Genomic DNA, 24,836 nt, shown 5'->3' on the forward strand with positions numbered 1-24,836 from the left:
ACCTTCACGCAGTGGATTGTGAATTTTTGGATTCTCTACCCTAGATTTCTCACTCCTTGAATATCGAAATCGATACAGTTTAGGCCAATATGGGGATCGTGGTGGGAAATTGAGTTTAGATGATCAACTTTAATGAATGATGGAGCGGGGTCTATTCGAAGGGACATGTGCCGTTCTCCTGTTCCTGGAAGTTCCGCGCGTTCCTGAATTTAGATGAGACTGCAAGGAATGTAGTTTAGGACGGGTTTGTAAACATTGCTGGTTTGGGACAAGACTAGTTAACGCAGCTTTTGGGCTGGTCTGTACTAATTGTACAGTGAATTAGGAAAGAAGATTGATCACCTTGGATCATACGTCTGTAATTTTTGGTCGGGCAACTTCAGCTCCACCCCCCCATGCAACCGATTGATCAACTCGCATGAATTCTGATTGGGTTGTTCCAGGTTAGTAGGTGGTCTCTCCATTCCCAGCGCGATGTTGCCTGGAGCTGTCAGTGTGCAGTGGGCTAAGGACGGCAGCAACAGGTAAGGACCCTGGGCTAAGGACGGCAGCAACAGGAGAGGAGCCCGGGCTAAGGACTGCAGCAACAGGTAAGGAGCCTGTAGCAAACGCAGTCAGTGTCACTGCCTGTGACAGTAATGTTAGCAACATCGGGTTTTCAGTCTCGTCGTGTTTCTGCTTCGACGGTAGAGGATAATAGTCCCGTACTGTCTCTCCCACTCACTTTCCTTCTCTGTTCCTCTCTCACTTTCTCCCCTGGCCTGTGCCTCTCATTTTGTTTGCATGCACCTCAAGCTTCTCCCCACCCCCCGCCCCCACACTCTTCCTCTCCGTCCTTCCTGACCAGTCCCGGGTACGGTCTGTTTCTGATGCCCAAGTGCCGGGGAGATAACCGCACAGAATACACTGACGAAATGTCCGACACCGACGCGGAACAGTGTCCCATTCCTGACGTCGGTGTCTCTGTCTGTCTGTCTCTCCGCCTCGTTTTCTCGTTCTTTCTGTACTTTCCTATTCTCCTTTCTGTTTTTGCCTTTGTTAGTTTTGTTTTTTTTTAATTTAATCTCTCTCTTTCTCTCTATGTTGTGTCAGTCTGTCTCACTGGTTTAATTCCTCCCTCCCTCCCTGTTTGCAGGTTTCAGTGCTGTTTACAGTGGCGAGGACAGTTGACCCGCTCTGCTCTAACTGTACATTCAGCCTCCATGCCCATTTCACTGCGCCTTCTCAGGCTTTTCCATTCGGCCCCTTTTTCCCGGTTCTAACAGGTGTCATATCCCCACTGCGTGCCACTTCCGATTATTTATTCCTGTCCTCTCCTCGTTATTTTTAGTTTCCCCCCCACCCCCCTTTGGATTGTTTAATTTGCATCTTGTTTGCTGAATTTCTCTTCATTTCCACATTCCGTTCTGCCTTTACTTGTGACGGGCTGCGCTGGATCCGCGGGCGGCGAAGCGAGGGCAGCGGTGGCTGGGCGGTGAGAAACGGTGGAAATCAACCGACATATTCCCCCCACCCACCTCACCCCACCTCACACACTGAGGGCCGGCGACAGAGCTGGCGAACGGAAGGTAGCCTCCAGCTGTCCCTCCTCCGGGTACCAGTATTAAGTGACTCCAAACCGGGAGGGGGGGGTGCTACATTCATAGGCATGGTTAAAGCTTTCCTGAGGAATTATTTCTTCTTTATCAGAACCCACCCCCTCCCCCTCCACCGGTCAGGGTTTATTTTTGTTAAGCAATTAATTGATAGAAATGTTTCCTGCTGACTAAAGGACGAGGGAGGGGTTGGGGGGGGAGGTGGTGCTGTGTTAGGTGTTATTTCCTCAAGACCTGTGGCTACCGGAGACTGGAACTGTTTACTCCGCCGCCCCCAAGCTCTCACCCATCTCCTCCCACCCCGCCCCCCAAAGACCCGAGGTCCGGGCTCCGTTAATCATTTTCAAACAAAGAATTAAAAGGGGGCCTGCCAGCTAATTGTTTACTCAGAACTAGAGCTGGAGTAGCCTCATTGCATGGTGGCTGGGTTGGAGGGGACGGGCTGAACGGTCTCTTGCTGGCCCTGTGTTCATGTGAAGGTGACAGACTTGCTACGTCGTGCTTCCTGTCTCCTGGTAGTCTCATTAGCAATTGTTGATCCTTTCCCAGTTCCAGCTGGTGCTCCTGATGTAGCTCTGGTTAGCTTCGTGTCCTGAGTCTAGGAAACCGGAGATAACTACAATGCCAGCACACAGCTTCCTGCATCATATCAACCCCACGGAGGCAGGGGGCGGGAAGGGTGAACCTCTGAGCGGGCCGGGCTGGGGCTGGAAATTACAACATTAAACTAAACACATTGGAATATTTTATTTGGTTAAAACAGAAATAAATGATCAATGTGAGACACTTCGCATAAAATCATTGGAATTAATTATTTAAATCGGCAACGACAACGTAGTGAGGATAGTAAGAACTGCTGATGCTGGAGTGAGGAGATAGGTAATTGTTGAAAACGTAGAGCTCCAATGAACACAATACGCCTCAGCTGGAATCCAGTACAGCCCCAGTCAGTTACTGTCGCCCATTCAACCTGACCCTCCTCTCTGTTCCATTTACACTAAGCATGCTGTCTACCCCTCGTACTGTTGTCTCTTGTCCAGTTGCAGAACAATGCCTTTGAGTCTCTTTCTCTCTCTCACTCTCTCGAAACTGTCCCTCCAACAACTTCTCTTCATTCCGCTCGGTTAATCTGACCCAGTCTCCCTTGAGACTCCCCTCTGATATGTTACACTGGAACCATGTCCCATCGAGTGGGAAAAGAAAATTCGAGATGTTTTACCTTTTTCAAATAAACTCGGTTTGGCTACAGTGGACGGTTACACGTTAACGAGTTAACCTTCCAAACACACCAATCAGGCATTTTTTTTTGTTCAGTGACCACAATGTTCTGCTGCCATACAAAGTTTCCACTTCAATCCGACCTAGAAAAGGCGAGCTGCCGGAGAGCTGGGCACTGGGAGCCTTGCTGCCGGAGAGCTGGGCACTGGGAGCCTTGCTGCCGGAGAGCTGGGCACTGGGATACTGACCGTTAATGAATTGAACGCCCGATAAACGGGTGATCACTGTCAGAAAAGTGCGATACTTGTTGCGATTAAGAATTGTTTTCATCTACACAAATTGTGAAGAAGATGCGGGGCGGGCGGCATTGGTACTGTAAAATATTTTGAAAGACCGCGCAGTTTGGTAATCCAGTATGAAATTCAGATAACCAACATCTGAATCCAAATCATCCTGCACCTCCGTTTGATGGAACAAACGTACTTGGTGAGATGCGTTGCAGAAAGCGTGCGGTGTTTTAATCATATTGGCGAGCTGGTACAATGTGGTGATTCTCCAGGTGTATGCATTGTTGGTGCGCGTTAGGGGTGGACGGAGTGAGCATTCAATTTCCGAGATTCTCCTTAACGAACGGGATAGACTCACGGGGAAAAGGCAGGAGATGAGCCCGAACAGCTTTGTAATAACGCGGTAAATACGCAGCCAAACCCATACGGACAGCTGTATATTGCAGCTTCCCTTTCTCATTGTCATTTACTGCCGCTATATTCCGATAATTTTCTGAACAATGTATTGAGAATTTAACATGCGGCATCTCAAAATTCCACAGGCTATAGACTTCTTTATTGCATCAACATTTCTCATCAGTAATCCCCCCGTAACTGCAATCTCATCAATATCTGTGCATGTCAGTTATTCAATGTAGAAACCCACCGCCACCAACTGTTTGTGTTTATTTAGTTCCAGACTGTAATTCCTTCTCGGTACCTGCTATTCTGCAGTATAGCGACAGCCTTGTTTGCAATTTTCAGTACATGGGGAAAGTTCTGGAGGACTTACAGAATACAATCGGCCTCCGCGTGTGTACCTCTCTCTCTCTCTCTCTCACACACACACACACACACACACACACACAGAGCTTGGACTGATGGCTAAAGGCGCTGTAACGCTACAAACCCTGTAATCTGGGCAGCAGTAAATGTCACACAAGCTGTCACCAATAATGAAATGCTGCGTGGGCTCTTTGAAGGGGACAATGTTTTGAGAGGCCCAAACAGAGAGATTAAGAAAAGTGATGTTTTCCTTCGAACTTCGTGGTAGTTTTCGTTCCTGGGAGGACGGATCCGAGCTCCAATCCAGCCAGAGACTGGAAGACAAGGAGGCGCTGTGACCCTTTGCGGCTGAGAGTGATCGCTGGTCTGGCTGGAGGGTGGTGGGTGGATGGAGGGGGGCGGGACGCAAGAGGGACACAGCATCCTTCAAGTAAGACGGTGTGGGGGCGAGGTTACACCTAAAATATCTCCCTCCACGTCATTTCGCGTCACTGTTGATATTTTGTTGAAAAGAAATGAAGCCGTCGTCAAGGGAATTAATTGAGGTGAAAAATGAGGCGGAAAATCTTCGTGACACCCCAGCCCGCCTCAGCCACGGGGTTAATGATACCCCGTCTCATGGCAGCGCACAAGCACGCTGCTTGTATCTTTATTGGAGAGGGCGTGTCAGTGAGATTTGTTCTGCCCACAAAATCTATGAAGCCCACAAGCTGCTGTTTACAGAAAGATAACTCTCTCAAACAGGCTAGTGAGCGTTCTCAGTCTCAGAGGGTCAAGCCCGGAACAGAATTCTTCCTTAGCCGCTATTAACAGGACAAGACTTGCTTTCAGATCTGAATTCTCATACAGTAATTCTTCGTCTCGTTACAGAACCCGACGATGCCGTTGAGAAGGGGCAACTGACTGAGGCAAGAATAATTGACAGATTTTGCCCGTCCCACCTCCTCGCCAACTTTTGTCTCACATTGTAAGTTTCAAAGGATCGATTCCTAGCCTGCCTACCTGGCAGGAAGAGGCAGCCCGGGGATTAAAGTGCTGGTTTGGGCCCACCACTGCTTTCCCAGTACACCATCCAACAATTCCATCACAGAGAGGAGAGTACTCACTTCAATTTCAAACTTCATCTCCCCACTGCATTTTAGGGAGAGATGGCGCTGTCAATGGACTAGTAATTCAGAAGCCCAGATTCAAATCCTGTAGGGACAGGGGGTCAAAACCTCAACATGATAGCCAGTCGAATTTAAAATTCAGCCAGTAAAATTTGGAATTGGAAGAAAAGTTTCAATTTTTTAAAAAATCTGCTTCACTAGAGCCTTCTAGGGCAGGAAACCTGCAGTCACTACCTGGTTTGGCCTGTTTGTTTGCAATATCCCAGCAATGAGTTTGATTCCTAACCGACCTCTGAAATGGCTAAGCAAGCCATTTAGTTCAAGGGCAATTAGAGATCAACGTTTTAGTGACACATTGCACCATAAATTTAAACATTCTATATTCCCTATGGAATTCTTTTGAGCTTTTGCCTCAGGTAAGTGAATAGCATTCTTGTCCCTCACTCATAAGGTTTTGAGTTCAAGTCCTGCTTCAGGACTTCGGCACCAAAATTTAGACTAACAACCTATCATAAGTTTAACCAAGACCTTGTCCACCCTCTAAAGTGGATTTAAAAGACCCCATGGTACCATTTTGAAGAAAAGCAGAGGAATTATCCCTGGTGTCTTGGACAATGCATATTCATCAATTAATATCACATATTTATACATTTTATAATATATCCTATAGATTGTTGTGTGTAAATTAGTTACTGAGTTGCCAACATTACAATAAACATTACATTTCAGAAGTACATCCCTGGCTGTAACACAATTTGAGATGACTGACGGTTGTGAAAAACACTATAAAAGTGCAATTTGTTTTGATTGATTTTAACCTTTTAACTCATGCAATAACCCTACATTTTTCACATTACAGGAAAGCATTTATCTTGAGGTCTATACATCTCATATTTGAACATATTCCACTGTAGAGTTACCACTTTTGATAACCTTTCTGCCCAGTCAGTTTGGATTGAATCCTTTCTGAACTCCATGAACTCTGCCATTTCCCAAACTAACGTTTGATTCACTGCTGAACGTGAAATTAGTTTGACAACAATCACTGAATACAGAATTTGCTTACTGCCCTGTTCCCTGCCTAATTTCCTCCTAGCTCTCTTCTCTCCCTTGTCTCCAGGTGCAGCTTTGACACTTTCAAGCTGCTGTCTGCCTTGGTGAACTGACCTCTCTCCTTAGTTTACCATTGCTGGGCCCTTTCTGACTGGATAGGATTGAGCCTGTCTCTGTGGGGTCCCCTCCATCACCATCTGGTGGTATTTCCTCCCTTTTGCAGACAAAGGTTTTGATGAGAAAAACGTCTGCCAAACTCAATATGATATCGAAAGCTTTGTCTGCATAGGCTTGATCCCAGACTAAAACTCACTGAGGTTCCTCCAACAGCACCGTCCAAACACATGATATCTACCACCTCTATGGATAAGAGCAGCTGATAGATGGAACACCATCATCTGGAGGTTCACCTCCAAACCACACTCCATTTGACAGAACTATATTTCCTTCACTATCACCAAATCAAAATCCTCCCTAACAGCATTACGATTGTACTTACAATGGTTCAGGAAGATACCTTATACTATGTCACCTAGTAAAGGATATTCCAATGATCAGATAGATAATGCTAGCAATACTTCTCAACAGCAAATATTTTTTAGAATTATTTGGGATCTTGCTTTGAAGGTTTGCAGACTGCAGGTCTACAAGGTTCAGAATCTTTTGTGTTGCTTGAGAACTGTGTGAGTCTTCCAGATGCAGAGAAGGCAACAGTATTGCTGCTTTATACATTTCTGAAATTGACCTTGATTTTTCAAACCTATCCACTCCAAGTACATTTCTAGTTGCTGAAAGATTGATTCATCAGATCTGAACTCATGGTCAGGTAAGTAAACTGCTAAACTGTACTCAATGCGTTTTACTCCACACTTTTTTTAAAACAAGTCTTCTCTTTTTTAATCTTTGTTATTTTAAATCTACACTGTATTTTAGTCCACACTTTTCTTTTTAAATTCCACTTTAAATTCTAAAACCAGTAATCTAAGTTTTAATTAATCTCTTTTTCTTAATTTGTGCTCAGTCTAAAAAAAAATTCTAAGCTCTCTTTAATCTGAATTTTCTATTTATGTCCAGGAAGATACTGTGCTGCTATCTAATGCTACGGTTGCCTGAACCTTCAGGGAAGTAGTTATCTGACATTGGATTAAAGCAACTTGTTTGAGGCAAGTTTTTGAGGGTTGCCCTTTAGTGCACCCTCACTTGACATGGTGCAAAGGGAGGCAATAATAATTAATGGTGTCAATGACAAACCTACTGTGAATTGAAATGTTGTGACCCCCTAGAAGAACGGCAAGATTGACAACAAACTTGTGCCTGTCCTTTAGAAGGGTGTATACACACCACACTGTGGTGAATTGATTTTTGTCCACTGATAAATGGTGTTATTGAAGGTAGTTATGGTAGTTTATTGAGCAATATCAGCATTTGGGGCAGAATCATTTCTCCCACCATCACTAGGACGGCCCTGTTCTTAAGGGCAGGGGAATTACAAAGCCCCTCAAGCCCGTTCTAATTTAATGATCTCTGACCTAACTCAATCTTTGCTCCATTTCGTGTGATGCCTTTGGTTCATTAAAATCTATCAATCCTAGTTATAAAATTAATAATAGCCTGACATCCACTTAAGTTTGTAGATAAGAGATCCACATTTCTATAACCCTTTGTGTGAAGAGGTGTTTCTTAACTTCATTCTTTAAAGGACTAATTGTAATTGTTTGTGGATTTGAATTAGGTAACACAATTGAAATTTGATGCACTGTGACAGGCTTGGAAAACTATAAGGATTTCAGGAATAGGGCAATATCAGTGAAATAGAGTGAGAGATGGCAAATGCAATTTAATATGCATTAGTGTGACATAAAACATAGCAAGTGCAACAACGAGGAACGAGATTAAAGACTCAGTGGGAAGAAACTGGAGGAGAAAGGAACTGATTCTGGAAGTGCTCCATTTACTCAATGCCATTAAACAGTATATTAGACACACGCAGTGGATCTATCAGCACCAGTAAAGATAAATCAATCTTAGGAGAGTCAGTCTAGGTGGTAAATGGCTTGTCTCTGTTAAGCATTGACTGAGTTGTGAAATGTTTGCAGCATGTTCTGCACTTTGTTTTGGATTTCCAATTCTGTCTGCAAGTAAAATTGCTGGCTAATGAAGAGTTTAAAAGACTGGGGTTAACCTCCAACAGAGATTTTCAGTTCATGCCTAACTTCTGGATGTGAGCACATCTTGCCCTATAAATCTGCTCTTAATCATCAGCAAAGTGGTAGAAGGAGTCACCACAATGCTACCAAGTGGCACATGTTCAGTCAAAACCTATCGCTGATGATCAGTTTGGGTTCATCCATGATCACTGAGTTCTTACCCTCATGATAACCTTGATCCAAACATGGACGAAAGAGCTGACCTCCATAGGTGAGGTGACAGTGATTATGCTCGACATCAAGAAAGCATTTGACCAAGCTTGACATCAAGACTGGAGTCAATGGGAATATCTCTCTATTGATTTCAATCATACCTATCACAAAGAGTGTTACAGAGTCACAGAGTTATACTGTACAGAAACAGACCCTTTGGTCCTGCACATCCATGTTGGCCAAGTTTCCCAAACTAAACTAGCCCCAATTCTCTGCGTTTGGCCCTTATCCCTCTAAAGCTTTCCTATTTATGTACCTGTCCAATTATTTTTTAAATATTGTAACTATACCTGCATCTACCACTTCCTCTGGTAGTTTATTCCACATATGAACCATCCTCTGTGTGAAAAATTTGCCCCTTGATCCCCTGTTAAATCTTTCTTCTCTCACCTTAAAAATATACTGCCTAGTTTTGAATTCCCCAACCGTCAGGAAAAGACCTTTGCTATCCATCTTATCTGTGCTCCTCATGATTTTAGAAAGCTCTATAAGTTCACCATCAACCTTTTATTCCCCATTGATAAAGGTCCCAGCCCGTGTGGCCTCTCCTTGTAACTCAAATCCTCCAGTTCTGGCAATATCCTGGTAAATCTCCTTGCCCCAGGATATCACTGCAGGAGTTCTTCAGTGTCGATATATTCTAATCAACCTGTTCAAAGATTTTATTACACATCTCTGGAGCAGGTCGGACTTAAAGCTGGGCCTCCTGGTTCAGAGGTAGGATATTTCCACTGCACCACAAAAGTGCTTATAAAAGCTCTTCAGGGTAGTGTCCCAGGCTCAACTGTCTTCAGGTATTTCATCATGACTTTCTTTCCATCATGAGGTCAGAAGTAGGGATTGTCACTGATGATTGCACAATGTTCAGCACCATTCACAACTCCTCAAATACTAAGCAATTCATATCCACATTTAGCAAGACAACGTTCAGGCTTGGGCTGATAAGTGGCTAGTAGCTTTCATGCCGCATAATTTCCAGAACCAAATGGCCTTCCCAAGACATTCAATGGCATTACCATCACTGAACCCCCACTATCAATATCCTGTTGTTTACAATTGACCAGAACTAAGCTGGATTAGCCACTCAAATACTAAGACTACAGAGCAGGTTAGAGGTTGAGTATTCGGTGGCAAATAACTCCCCTTCTGCCTTCCCAATACCTGTCCACTATCTGCAAGGCAAAAGCCAGGAGACTACTGTAATACCCTCCACTGATTTGGTGAGTGAGCCCAAGCAAATCTTAAGAAGCTGGACATCATTCAGGACAGAACAGTCAGCTTGATTGGTACCCCATTTACACTGTTGTAAGGACAGTACTGAGAGATGCTGCATTGTTGGAGCAATTATACTGAGGAACACTACCCTGTTGAAGAGACAATACTAAAGAAGCACTGATAATAAAATGTGAGGCTGGATGAACACAGCAGGCCAAGCAGCATCCCAGGAGCACAAAAGCTGACGTTTCGGGCCTAGACCCTTCATCAGAGAGGGGGATGGGGGGAGGGAACTGGAATAAATAGGGAGAGAGGGAGGGGCGGACCGAAGATGGAGAGCAAAGAAGATAGGTGGAGAGGGTGTAGGTGGGGAGGTAGGGAGGGGATAGGTCAGTCCAGGGAAGACGGACAGGTCAAGGAGGTGGGATGAGGTTAGTAGGTAGCTGGGGGTGCGGCTTGGGGTGGGAGGAAGGGATGGGTGAGAGGAAGAACCGGTTAGGGAGGCAGAGACAGGTTGGACTGGTTTTGGGATGCAGTGGGTGGGGGGGAAGAGCTGGGCTGGTTGTGTGGTGCAGTGGGGGGAGGGGATGAACTGGGCTGGTTTAGGGATGCAGTGGGGGAAGGGGAGATTTTGAAACTGGTGAAGTCCACATTGATACCATATGGCTGCAGGGTTCCCAGGCGGAATATGAGTTGCTGTTCCTGCAACCTTCGGGTTGATGCCACCCGAAGGTTGCAGGAACAGCAACTCATATTCCGCCTGGGAACCCTGCAGCCATATGGTATCAATGTGGACTTCACCAGTTTCAAAATCTCCCCTTCCCCCACTGCATCCCTAAACCAGCCCAGTTCATCCCCTCCCCCCACTGCACCACACAACCAGCCCAGCTCTTCCCCCCCACCCACTGCATCCCAAAACCAGTCCAACCTGTCTCTGCCTCCCTAACCGGTTCTTCCTCTCACCCATCCCTTCCTCCCACCCCAAGCCGCACCCCCAGCTACCTACTAACCTCATCCCACCTCCTTGACCTGTCCGTCTTCCCTGGACTGACCTATCCCCTCCCTACCTCCCCACCTACACCCTCTCCACCTATCTTCTTTGCTCTCCATCTTCGGTCCGCCCCTCCCTCTCTCCCTATTTATTCCAGCTCCCTCCCCCCATCCCCCTCTCTGATGAAGGGTCTAGGCCCGAAACGTCAGCTTTTGTGCTCCTGGGATGCTGCTTGGCCTGCTGTGTTCATCCAGCCTCACATTTTATTATCTTGGAATCTCCAGCATCTGCAGTTCCCATTATCTCTGATACTAAAGAAGCACTGTCATGTTGAAGGAACAATACTGAGGAGGCACTGAACTGTTGCAGGAGGAATACTGAGGGTGTGCTGGACTGTCAAAGCGGCTGTATCAGGGGGTCATGTGCTGCTGGAAGGGTAAATCGTGTGGCATAAATGTCACTTGCCATTTATCAGCCCAAGCCTGAATGTTGTCCAGGTCTTGCTAAAGTCAACGTTCAACATTCACTTCCTTCACAACTGATTTACCGACAATGGCAGCAATGTGCACCATCACTGAGATGTACTCCATCACAAAGACTTCTTTGACAACAACTTCTAAATCTTCAACCTCTACCAAGTAGATGGACAAGAGCAGAACCACCTGTAGGTTCCCCTCTAAACCACTCACCTGACTTGAAAATGTATTGCCATTTCTTCACAGCCAGTGGATTAAAATCCTGAAACCACATTCCTAACAGCACTGTGAGTATAACTAGAGTACAAAGATCTCTGTGATTCAGCAAGACAGCTCACCACAATATTCTGAAGGGCAAATACAACTAGCCAGTGACAGACACACATATCCCTTAAATGAATAATGGAAAAAAATCAGAAATTCCAGAATAGTACTGAGGGATTACTGAATTGCTGGAGGAGCAGTACTGAGGGACTACTGAATTGCTGGAGGGGCAGTACTGAGGGAGCACTGAATTGCTGGAGGGGCAGTACTGAGGGATTACTGATTTGCTGGAGGGGCAGTCCTGAGGGATTACTGAATTGCTGGAGGGGCAGTCCTGAGGGAGCGCTGAATTGCTGGAGGGGCAGTCCTGAGGGAGCGCTGAATTGCTGGAGGGGCAGTCCTGAGGGAGCGCTGAATTGCTGGAGGGGCAGTCCTGAGGGAGCGCTGAATTGCTGGAGGGGCAGTCCTGAGGGATTACTGAATTGCTGGAGGGGCAGTCCTGAGGGATTACTGAATTGCTGGAGGGGCAGTCCTGAGGGATTACTGAATTGCTGGAGGGGCAGTATTGAGGGATTACTGAATTGCTGGAGGGGCAGTACTGAGGGAGCACTGAATTGCTGGAGGGGCAGTACTGAAGGATTACTGAATTGCTGGAGGAGCAGTACTGAGCGAGCGCTGAAATGCTAGAAGGACAGTACCAAGGAAGTGCTGCACTATTGGAGGGATAGAACTGAGGAAGCACTGCACTGTCAGAGATTCAATACGTAGGAGCATTGCATGTTTGGAAGGACAACAGTCAGATGGTGCTGCAATGTTAAAGTGTACCAGGCACCAACTACAGAAAAGTTGCACTTTCGAAGAGGGGCAGTACTGAGGCAGCACTGAATTCTCGGAGGGACTGTACTGAGACAGTACTGCACTGTTGGATGGGTGCTACAGAGAGCACTTCTGGAGTGCTATACAGAAGCATCAATATACTATTGGAGGTATTGTCTTTCAAAAGGAATGTTGAACCCTAGTGACTGTGATGCCTGATAGCCAACACTAACCTGCATGCATTCTGGATCCAACCTGACATTTTAAAAGTTGGGAAATATATGGGGCAATGGTTATATTCTTAAATCTTTAAAATGTCTCCACAGTTTCTCAGTCTGCCCTTTTGGTTAACGTCAGTCTGCACATATTCTGGGAGTGGATACTTTATGCAAATTGCTTTGGCAGTAGGTGGTGCTCAATGGGCACGGAACAACGTGATGACAGGAAAGAAAGCAACTATCACCACGAGATCCTATTGCAAACACTCGTGCTCTTTGTATTTTGAGCATTTCATAATAAGAGTCAGTAATAACGGAGGATATGATAGGATTTGCATGAATTTGTTAGTGGATTAGATAGCTGGTAAACAGTAAACCTTGTGTTCAACATTGCGATAAACTAAGCAAGTGGAAAATAACCTGTGTCATGCACATTGAGAGAGGTCCCATCTATTCATGTAGTGAATTCCGGGAAAGGTACTCTATACCAGTGTAGCCTATACTAGGAGAGGTTCAGTGACTGGTAGTGTACGTCAGGAAATGTTCTGTGTACCCGCATAGCGTACATGAGGAGAGGTTCTGTGTCCCTGTGTAGTGTACACCAGGAAACGTCCTACATATCTATGTAGCATAGCGTACACCAAGAAATGTTTTGTATACCTGTGTAGTGTACATCAGGGAATGTTGTCGGCAGCCATGTAATGTAATGCAGGAAATATTGTGTGCATAGGCAGTATACACCAGGAGAAGTTCTGTATATCTGTGCAGTGTACAGCGGGAGATGTGTGATATAACTGTGTGTACACCAAAAGAGATCCTTTGGACCAGTGTAGCATAAACCTGGAGAGGTTATGTACACCTGTGTAGTGTGCACCAGGAAAAGATTTGCAGAATACTACCAGGAGAGGTTGTATGTACCTTTGCAGGAATCTGGAAGATTAGTTTTCAGGTACAACAAGTAATTAGGAAAGCTAATAGCAGGTTGTGTTTTTATTGCAATGGTGATTGAATGCAAGTGTAGGGAGGTTATGGAGTAATAAAGGGCTGTGGAAAGTAAGTAATATCAGGAATAGGCAGGTTGCTTATGAGGAAGTGATAGAGTAATGAGGCCTGTATCTTCTTGAGTTCAGAAGAGTTGGAGGTAACTTAATTAAAATATATAAGATCTGAGGGGACTTGACTGGGTGGATGTTGAAAGCATGTTTCCTCTCGTGGGACAATCAACACCTAGGGGTCATCCTATAAAAATAAGGATTTGCCCTGTTAAAACAGAGATGCTGAAACATTTTTTTTCTCTGGGATTTGAGAGTCATAATCATACAGCAGGGAAACAATCCCTCCAGTCCAATTAGTGCATGAGAACCAAGTTGCCCAAATTAAACAAGTCCCACTTATCTGCATTTGCCCCATATCCCTCTAAACCTCTCCTATTCATGTACCTGTCTAAGTGTCTCTTAAATGTTGTAACTGTACCTTCACCAATACTTCCTCAGGTATTTTATTGCATAAGACCATAAGACATAGGAGCAGAAATTAGGCCATTTGGCCCATTCAATCATGGCTAATAAGTTCCTCAATCCCATTTTCTCACTTTCTCCCTGTAACTGTTGATCCTCTTGATAAGCAGGAACCTATCTAACTCAGACTTAAATATACTCAATAACTTGACCTCCACAGCCTTCTGTGGCAGTGAATTCCGTAGATTCACCACTCTCTGGCTGAAGAAGTTTCTCCTTATCTTTGTTCTAAAAGGCCTTCCCTTTACCCTAAGGCTGTGCCCTTGGCCCTAGTCTCTCCTACCACTGAAAGCATCTTCCCAACATCTGCTTAGTCCAGCCATTCAGCACTCTGTAAGTTTCACTTAGATACCCTCTCATCCTTCTAAATTTGAATGACTATATTCCCAGAGTCCTCAAATGTTCCACATATGTTAAGCTTCTCATTCCTGGGACTATTCTCGTGAACCTCCTCTGAACCCGCTCTAGGGCCAGTACATCCTTCCTGAGATATGGGGCCCAAAACTGCACACAATACTCCAAATATGGCCTGACCAGGGTCTTGTATAGCCTCAGTGGTACATCCCTGCTTTTATATTCAAGTCCTCTCAAAATAAATGCCAACATTGCATTGCCTTCCTGACTACTGTCTCAACCTACAAGTTTACCTTGAGAGAATCCTGGACGAGAACTCACAAGTCTCTTTGGACATCAGACTTCTGAATTCTCTCCCCATTTAGAAAATAGTTCATGCTTTTATTCTTCTTACCAAAGTGCATGATCTCACACATTCCCACATTGTACTCTATCAGCCACTTTTCCCCACTCTTCTAATCTGTCCAAATCCTTCTGCCGCCTCTCCACCTCCTCAATACTACCCGTCCCTCCATCTATCTTTATATGGTCTGCAAACTTAGCCAGAATGCCCACAGTTCATCTAGATCATTAAAGCTTAAATTGAAAAGTTGTGGTCCTAACACTAACCCTTGTGGAATACCACTTGTCACCGGCTGCTATCCTGATAAACACCTTTCTATCCCCACTCTCTGCTTTCTGCCAGACAGACAATCTTCTAATCATGCTAGTACCTTGACTCTAACACCATGGGCCCTTATCTTACTCAGCAGCCTCCTGCGTGGCGCCTTGTCAAAGGCCTTCTTGAAGTCCAGGTGGATAACATCCATTGCTCTCCTTGGTCTACCCTGCTCATTACTTCCTCAAAGAATTCTAGCAGATTTGTCAGGCATGACCTCCCCTTGATGAAACCATGCCAACTTTTCCCTTTTAACCATACACTTCCAAATATTCAGAAATCTCATCCTTCACAATGGACTCCAAAATCTTACCCACGACTGAGGTTAGGCTAATTAACCTGTAATTTTCCATCTTTTGCCTTACTCCCTTTTTAAACAGGAGTGTCACATTAGTGATTTTTCAGTCCTCTGGGACCCTCCCTGACTCGAGCGATTCCTGAAAGGTCACCATTAACACTTACACTATCTCTTCAGCTATCTCCTTTAGAACTCTGGGGTGTAGTCTGTCTGGTCCAAGTGATTTATCCACCTTCAGGCCAATCAGTTTTATAGCACCTTTTCCTTGGTGATGGCACCATACTCAGCTCTGCCCCCGACTCTCTTGAATTTTTGGGATTTTACTCATATATTCCACCGTGAAGACTGACGTGAAGTAATTATTCAGTTCATCAGCCATTCCCTTGTTCCCCACTACTACCTCTCCAGCGTCATTTTCCGATGTCCACTTTTGCCTCTCATTTGCCCTGTATATATCTAAAGAAACTCTTAAAGACTTCAATTATATTAACGGCTAGCTTACCCTCATATTTAATCTCGTTTGTCCTTATTTATTTTTTTGTTGCCCTTTGTTGGTCTTTTTAAACTTCCAAATCTTCCAGTTTCCCACTGCTCTTCCCCACGTAATATGCTTTTTTTTTGCTTTTATGCTATCCCTGACTTCCTTAGTCATAGTACCATGCTTCTTTTTCCTAGGGATGAATTTTTGCTGTGTCTCCTGATTTACTCCCAGAAACTCCTGCCCTTGCTGTTCCATTGTCTTTCCTGCTAGGCTCCTGTTCCGGTCAATTGTGCCCAGCTCCCACATACCTCTGCAGTCACCTTTATTCAGCTGTAACACGGTTACCTCCCCAAAGTGAGCCACCCCCATGTGTAAACGTTGCCCCTCGGGTCCCTTTTAAATCTTTCTCGTCTCCCCTTAAAAATATGCCCCCTAGTTTTGAACTCCCGCACAACCTAGAGTAAAGACCTTTGCTATTCATCTTATCTAGGCCCCTCATGATTATTATAAATCTCTACAAGGCCACCCCACAACCTCCTGTGCTCCAATAAAGTCACAGCTTCTCCTTATAATGCAAACCCAGCACCGTCCTGGTAATTCTTTCCTCAAAATGCACTGAATGCAAAATGTTTAAATATTTTCTAGGTTGAAATGGAAGGAAAGATTCTTGATGGCCAAGGTGATGAAAGATTATTCAGGGTGTCCAGGAATCTAGTGTTGAGATTAAAATCAAATGAGCTATTGAATAGAACAGCAGGCTCAAAGGGCAGAGTCTTGTTCCTTGTTCATGTCGTTATAAGTATCAAGAAAATCATGGTGTCCCTGTGTAGTGGTTGGATTGGAGAAGTTAATGCAAATACCATTTATACTTTTTAAATAGAAAAAGAGGAACAAATTTTGAAAAATCCAAAAATTTGTACCATTTGGGTTTGTTATTCTGCTCCGTTAGTGCAGTCTGTTGGAGGATGTTGAATGAGACATCCTGAGAGTTACAGCCATGATTTTTGATTCTCAAGCCTCAGAACTGACAAGTTATATTTGTTTGGGAATGGACACACTACGAACCCTCAACACACGGCAAGTGCTGCAGATCACTAAGCCAGTCTGCAATGACACAGTGGGTGGGTCACAGCTGTAAACATAGAACATAGAACATAGAACATTACAGCACAGTACAGGCCCTTCGGCCCTCGATGTTGTGCCGACCTGTCATACCGATCTGAAGCCCATCTAACCTACACTATTCCATGTACGTCCATATGCTTATCCAATGACGACTTAAATGTACCTAAAATTAACAAATCTACTACCGTTGCAGGCAAAGCATTCCATTCCCTTACTACTCTGAGTAAAGAAACCACCTCTGACATCTGTCCTATATCTTTCACCCCTCAGTTTAAAGCTATATCACCCCTCAATTTAATCTCCCACAATGAAGACTGATGCAAAGTACCTATTCAGTACCTCTGCCATCCTTTGATCCCCATTACTACTTCTCCACCCTCATTTTTCACCAGTCCAATGTTCACTCTTGTCTCTCTCTCTCACATTTTTTTATTTAGGCATCTTAAAAAAATTCTTCCAATTTACTGTTTTATTACTAGCTAGCTCATCCTGAGATTTCATCATCTCTCTCTTATTGCTTTTTAGTTGTCCTCTGGTGGTTTTTAAAGGCTTTTCAATCTTTTGGGTTCCTATTAACCTTCACCGCATTGCATGCATTTTATGTTATTCCTGACTTCCCGTGGCATGCTTATTCTTCCTTGGGATAAATTTCTGTGGTGCCTCACAAATTACCCCAAGAAACTTGTTTACTAATTACTTGGTGTGGTGTCAAGGGCACTCAACCAATTCTGGTTTCTTAACTGTTTTTATTTCGGTTATTCTGCCTTCAGATTTGCATCACTTCCTGTAGTTCACTGAACTTTTCCACCGTCGAGGTGGTTTGCAATTGTAATGCATCAGTTGCAGAGCCGCCAGTCTGTCCGCAGGACAACAGCACGACCTGTGACTCCAGTAGAGGAAGCCCATTCTACTGCTGATGAACTCAGGTAAGGGGGATCCATTACCCAGTCATCGCAGCCTTTCCCACAACTCCAAGTTCCTTTGTTACTAATTATTAATTGTAGGAATTGAAACACTCAGAGATTGACACTGGCTGCTCAGACTCTCTTTTTATTCCTGTGAAACATAAGCCTTACAATATCAATGTCAGGCACAGAGTTCCTGCATGACGAGAGTGAACCAGGGAAAGTCCATACTCACTTACAGCAGTTACGCAGTTTCCTGTACACCAGCTTCTGATCCCAAAGGCAGAGAATTGGAAAGTCAACCCTTAATCAGTCTTTGGGGAAGTGGTTCTTTATCCCCAGACTGTAGGTGTGATGAAGGGTATGTAGGGGTAGTATGTATTCTGGAAAGGGGATGGGCACAGTGCACCTTTACAGTGCCCTGCATGCCTGACCAAGGACAGCGGGATTTTGTGGGTGGTGGAAGGTTTGTGTCTGGTTATGCTCAGGAGATGGAAGGGGACTAAGTGGACCCTCCAGTTCAGTTTTCTCTTGGTGAATTTAGTGCTCAAGAATAAAAGTTGGTAAATGGGTTTGTGTTCTAGACTTAAAGTTCAAAAATGTTACTAGGCTGGCTGCAGGTAGACTGGCAGCTTCAGCTTATTAAAGACAGTCCATGTCGGAATGATCCATCTATTAAGTATCCAGGGTGGAAGGGAGTCAAATTGTCTCAACACATCCTGCATAGTACTTCCTAATGTTTGCCTCCCTGGACAGCCTCCCGTTTCATTTTCTGGTGAAAATTTATCCAGATCCTTTTTTAAAGGTAGTGACTAGCTCAATAATAACTACTTCTGATGACTGCCAGTTCTCCATTGGGTTGGAGTTGAGGTGTGAACGTCAGTGTGTATTTTCACTCTGAATGTGAGTGTCCTTCCTGGGAATGTTTTATGTGAAAGAGACTTTACGTAAATGCTTATTGTTATTGTATCTGACTTCACCCGTAAACAAAATAGCTTCCTGAGACACAAATATCCTTCAAGGGAGGGAACAATCTGACCTTCCTGTAACTCCAGATCCAGGTGAGATGATTAAATATTAGGAATGGGTAATGAATGGACAGTCAAATGTTATCAAGCAAACACAGCCAGAGGTCATTCAGAGTCTAATTATTATCTTATCAGGAATCAATTTGATTGAAATTGCCAGTAACATTAAGTTGGGTAGCTCAGTTAGCTGGACAGTTAGTTTGCAATGCAGAACAATGTCCTAAATATGGGTTCAATTCCTGTTACCATGAAGAGCTCTCCCTTTCAAACTCTCCCTCACCTGAGATGTGGTGACCCTCAGGTTAAACCTTGGACAGTTGACCCTCTGGAATGAGAATCCTATGGTCCAGTCAGACTATAATGACTTTATGTCCCAAGAGGAAGAATATATTTTGAAAAATCACCTATTCCTCAAGATTTTAAAGCCAGGAGCCTCATTCTCCCTTAATTTTCAATTAGCACCAGTTAAGTTGTGTGAATTTCTACGAACAAGTTTATTCTAAACTCATTGAATTCCAGTCTCTTTCCCCAGATTAGTTAAATACTTGTAGCTCTTAACATGTTATTTGCATCATAGCCACAAGACTGAAAAGTCAGTATTCTGGTTTCTCAATACTGAGCCCTCTGTACTCATTCCTGCCACCGCCCCTGTACTTTCTTTGCAATTCAGCTTCTCTTTCCTCATCACCCAGAATAATACTTCCTGTTTTTCAAATTTCCTTTTTTCTCACTCTCTAATTAAGTCAAAGAGATAAATGGATTGAATAAATGCTCAAAGAGATCTTACAGATCAATGGAATGAGCCAGAGTAACCCAATTCTGGGGGAAAAAACCTGGAAATGAGCAGTGTGAGATATCAGGCCAGTTGTAATGGGAAGTCAATCTGATTCAGCATGGGACAGGAATGGACAAAGGGACTGAAATGCCAGGAGCTAGGAAAAAATATACTGGACACGCAGACACAGAAAGTTATACAGACAGGGGCTGCATTTGCATTTACAGGTGGCATGGGAGCTCAGTGGTTAATACTGCTGCCTCATAGAGCCAGGGACCCAGGTTTGACTCCAGTGTTGAATGATTGTCTGTGTAGAGTTTGCGCTCTCCCTCTGTCTGTGTGGATTTCCCCTGTGTGTTCTGGTTTCTTCCCATGGTCCAAAGATGTGCAGGTTAGGTGGATTGGCCACACTAAATTCCCCGTAGTGTCCAGGAATGTGCACATTGGGTGGGTTTGTCATGGAAATGCAGGGTACAAGGATAGTGTAGGAGGGTCGGTCTGGGTGGGATGGTCTTGGAGGGGCAGTGTGGATTCGATGGGACAAATGGCCTGCTCTCATACTGTAGGGATTCTGTTCTTGAACTGTAAGATTCTGTGGGATGCTCCTAACTTTTTGGAAAATTCATATTCTGAGGCAGAATGAGTAACTGGAAATCTGGTATTTGAAACAATAGAAGAAGAAATTAGTGGGGGAATTTTTGAAGCAAAGGGGTTTGGGATAACTGAGGCAGGCTCCATCAAAACTAATGATGGACTAAGAAACTTGTGACTATCACTGAGGCATTGATTTGAATCATTGGAAACAGGCACATGAAGGGGAAAAATTTTGATCACAGGCGACAAAGATCACAAATTCAATAGTGGACTGGACTCTGAAACAAAGGCACCAGAAGAACTGAAACTGAGGTGACAGTTGGGAGCTATGACATTGTTAGAGAATCAAAAACACAATTTGATGTAGTGAATGAATATAAATCAAACATCTAGGTGACAAATTGTTCAGAAGAGATGGAGTAGTTGGAATCCAACAACAACTAGTTGTTTTACAGCACCATTGAGAAGTTTCATAATCTAATGTTTTATACCATTGAGCAGATGGGCAAAAAACTGTCAAAACAGTAGGCTCTACTGATCTTAAAGAAGGAAAAAGAGGTAGAAAGGCTGAAATGTTTGGGGGTGGGGTTAATGGAATTCTGGAGCTTAGGGTGAGACAGTATCAATAGGGACACCTGAATAGAGTGACAATAAGAGGCCAAAATTAGAGGATGACAGAGGTCTGAAAGGGTTGTGGGGTTGGAGGTGGTAACAGAAGTTGAAAAAGTTGAAGCCATAATATGATTTGAAAATAACAAGAGAATTTTAAAAGTGGGACATTGTTTAACTGGGAAAGGGGGTGATATGTGAACAGACTGTGTTATAGAGAGATTCCAGGATCGGTTCTGCCTGTGAAATCCAAATTCTATCACTAAAATAAAATAATTAACTGTAGATGTTGGAGATTTGAAACAAAATACTGAAATTGCTGGAGTTCTGAAGAAGGGTCACTGGTCTCAAAACAGTAACTCTGATTTCTCTCCACAGATGCTACTAGATCTGCTGAGTTTCTCCAACAATTTCTGCTTTTGCTTGTTTTGAATTCCATCCCTGTTCACTCTATCCCCATGTTTCTGCCTTTGTCTTTCTCTCTGTTCTGGCCCATTTTCACTTTATTCCCTTCTCTTCCTCTTGTCTTTTTCTCCCTTCCATTTACCCCTGCACTTTCAGTGTGTCTGTTTTTCCCTCTGTACCTGTTTCTGTCTCTGTTTTTCTCTTTTTGCCATCTCCAGCAGTAGCAATTAAATTGATTTTTTTTTCCTGCAAATCTTTGCTGACTTTATTGTTGAGAATTCATTTAAAACTCAAGTCTGCTTCTGAATAACTGTCTCTTACAAAGCTTATGAGTCTGACCATCAGGATGAGCTATAAGTGATGGTCTCCTAGCAACAGATCAAGGTCCATGACAATGGAAATTTTCCAAAGCAGAATCCCCTTTGGTCTATATCAGCTGCCCCCTTGCCGCTTCTCAGACCCTCTACCTTGTGTGTACCAGTACATTGTTAGAATTAAATAATTTTACACCTCAACACTGCTGCCTGTCAATGTGCCTAGTGATCCTCAGGCACTATCAGAAAATAACAACCCATTTCTTCACTGGGGGAAGTGGGCCAGTATTCATTATTGGGGGAGGAGGCCGTTTCTATATGAGGGTCGGAATTCAGTATGGGAGATGCTGTATCTAAACGTGGGGAGCTGCTGTGTCTCTGTTATGCCCCAGAGTTACAAATACTCTTGCATTGTAACCCCAGAGTTATATGAGGGTTTCACACTAATCCAGGATTGTTCCAGGAAGCACTGCAACTGCAGAATCTATGGGCAAAATCTTACAGGGACCTGAATAACATGAGTTAAGGTGAGAAATATGACTTCAGTACAGGAGGGTGGGTGTAGCGGGGTATCACTGTATGGGGGGGGAGGGGCGGGTGCTGTGTCCATTTGGGAGAAGCTGTGTTTAGGTGGGGAGGGGTCTATGTCTATATGGGTGGAAGGTATCTATATGGGGATGGTGAATATTCAGTGTGGGGGGAAGCTGTGGGAGCTGTGTCTATATGGTGAGGTCGGTATAGAGCTATGGCTATATATGGGTGCTGTGTCTGTATTGAGTGCGTTTCTCTAAATGGGCTGTTGTGTCTGTAGGGGGATCATGAATCAGTATGATGTACTGTATCTAGATGAGGTTCTGTATTCAGTACTTTAGGCTATATTGAGTGTGGGGCTGCTATAGCTTTGTGAAGGGGCCTGTTATTAGTAATACGTACATTGGGGCAGAGTCTATATGTGGGGTGGCTGTGTCTACATGGGAGCATTAGTATTCAGTATGTGGGAGCTGTGTGTAGATATGGAGTAAGTCAGTTTTCAGTACGAAAGCAGGTGCTGTGTCTAAAAAATGGTCTGTGTCTAAATGGGGGGGAGGTGCAATCAGTATTCAGTAAGGGAGGGCCATGCCTGTGTGGGGTGTGTGCTATATTAGTGGAATTGTGTCTATCTGGGGGTGTCCTAATTGAGGGGTGTTTGTCGGGAGCTGTGTCCATGGTGGGGGTGGTTGTCAATACTGGGGTGTGTACCCATATGGGAAGAGCTGCGTTGATATTGAAGGGGATGTGTCTGTATGGAGCAGGTGCTGATATCGGGGATGAGGTGTCAGTATTCAGTACCAGTGTGTTTTATGTTGGGGTCCCTCGAGCTGTGCTTTGTTGCTGAAGCCCTTTCCTGCTTAGACAGGTTAATAAAGTCAATTTTCTCTCTTCAACAGGACTGGAGAAGAAGGTGATGGGGATTTTTTTGAGAAACTGATTGCCATTCAGCAGAAGCAGGAAAATATGCAGCATCTGGACTATACACAGGTACACTGCTGTCATTGTTCCTCACATAGCTCCAGAGCACCTGAGGAAAGCATTCAGCTGCTTGTCTCAATTCACTGATCTCAGCTTGCAGGACCTCCACTGTCACAGATCCCCAGCGTGGCTTCTCTGTGATCACATTGTTCCCAGGGTGACAGCGGTACTGTGATGGGGTGTAGAGTTTCTGTGTAAGACGCTGGGAGTCAGAGCCAGTGGTCAGAATCTGTGGTCAGTCGTTGTAACCAGTGTCTGCGGCTAGTGACTGAGATTGATGTTTGGGGTAAATGTCCAGGTGTCTGTGATCAGAGACCACAGATCTCTGACAGCATGTTTGAATTCCAAGTGAAATGAAATTGTGTTGTTTTCCTGTTTGCCACAGACTTTGGGAGATGTAACTGAGTCCCTCCTGTTTCAAACGGCTAGACACAAAGATAAGCTGAAGATACCACATGGAGAGGTAACATTCACCTTCATCTTCAAGGAATGATGAGGGGGAGGAAGAACAATTGGGGTGGCTGATAACCAGGATTATGGGATAGTCGTTAGGGACGCGTTGACGGCCAGAGTGCGTTAGTTGGTGACTACTGTTAATGGGGTGATGTGACATATAGGCATTTGACAATGGGACAACAGCAATACAATATTCTCAATAATTATGCTGTCTCTGTCCCCATAGCTGCTGTTGCTGTGTGAGAATGTGCTGTACACAGTTATCCACCGAACTGGTGTCCCCTCTGAAACGCACATCACAGACCAAGATGAGATGCTTCACTATTTGCAGAAGGTAATTCAACAGTCCCGTACTGTAACTCCAGGGATATGGACAATCCCACATTATGAGTGCCTAGAGTAAGGGAAGTTTCGTGCTGTAACTCTGGTAGTACAGGCAGTGTCTCACTGCAATGTCAGGAACAGAGAGGGTCTCACTTTGTAATCCTAGAGATACAGACCGTGCTGCACTATAAGCCAGCAGTACAAACAGTCCCATGATTTATTTGTAGAGGTACAGGCGATCCCATACTATCCAAGAAAACAGTGTCACTTGTAACCTCAGGGGTTAGATAATCTCACACTATAACACCAAGAGTACAGGCAAACTCACACTGTAGCCCCGGAGAGAAAGGTACACCCCAGAATTACAGGCACTCTTACATTGTAACCCCAGAGTTATGTGCAGATTTCACACTAATCCAGGATTGTTCCAGGAAGCACTGCAACTGCAGAATCTATGGGCAAAATCTTACAGGGACCTGAATAACATGGGTTAAGGTGAGAAATATGACAAAATTGCACATAACATCCAGTGAGGTCTATCTCAATGTCTTTTAACTAAGTTAAGGCTAGATTCTTGCTAGGCAGCGGGGAGTTCTCTATTAAGGGGGTGTAATATGCCTGAAATAGGCTGTTCAAAATCTACACACCAAGTGAAAACTCTGCTCAACATATCCATGTTTACAGAGCGAGGGGTGTACAGGCTAATCATTCAAACTTGCAACAGACTCATCCTTTTTCACATATTCCGACATATCCAGCATCCTGTTGCAAGAACATGTTTCCTGAATTGAATGGACTGGCAATTCTGAAGCATTATTCCTTTGGGGCAGGGAGTAGGATAACGCTTACAAGGGTTTCTGCTCCTGACTCCTTTAAAAGGACAGCAATCTCAGTGGAAATGTGTAATGGTAGACAATCATGATGCCCCTTGTGTTTGAGGATGCTCACTGCCTAGATTTACACCTGAAGAGTGGCTGTCTGTAAGGGAAAGTGATTCAGCACTCAACATGAGTAACAAAGACAGAAGTTGCTGGAAAAGCTCAGCAGGTCTGGCAGG

General features: G+C 44.3%; 1 protein-coding gene across 2 annotated transcripts in view; it reads left to right on the plus strand.

Annotated features, from left to right (window-relative positions):
• The first annotated feature begins 474 nt into the window (after nucleotides 1-474).
• Nucleotides 475-24,836, plus strand: part of baiap3 (BAI1 associated protein 3) — a 91,056-nt gene continuing 66,694 nt past the window's right edge. Inside the window, exons 1-7 of one of the 2 annotated variants that reach the window (XM_048551853.2) lie at nucleotides 475-590; nucleotides 4,736-4,832; nucleotides 7,102-7,190; nucleotides 17,631-17,786; nucleotides 22,918-23,008; nucleotides 23,385-23,462; nucleotides 23,682-23,789. In XM_048551853.2, coding sequence (XP_048407810.1) covers nucleotides 17,692-17,786; nucleotides 22,918-23,008; nucleotides 23,385-23,462; nucleotides 23,682-23,789 — 372 coding nt within the window. In that variant the 5' untranslated portion in view covers nucleotides 475-590; nucleotides 4,736-4,832; nucleotides 7,102-7,190; nucleotides 17,631-17,691. The remainder of the gene's footprint in view (nucleotides 591-4,735; nucleotides 4,833-7,101; nucleotides 7,191-17,630; nucleotides 17,787-22,917; nucleotides 23,009-23,384; nucleotides 23,463-23,681; nucleotides 23,790-24,836) is intronic. The other variant, XM_048551855.2, reaches the window with a different exon arrangement.

This window comes from Stegostoma tigrinum, chromosome 23, assembly GCF_030684315.1.
Source record: "Stegostoma tigrinum isolate sSteTig4 chromosome 23, sSteTig4.hap1, whole genome shotgun sequence".
NCBI classification, from domain to species: Eukaryota; Metazoa; Chordata; class Chondrichthyes; order Orectolobiformes; family Stegostomatidae; genus Stegostoma; species Stegostoma tigrinum.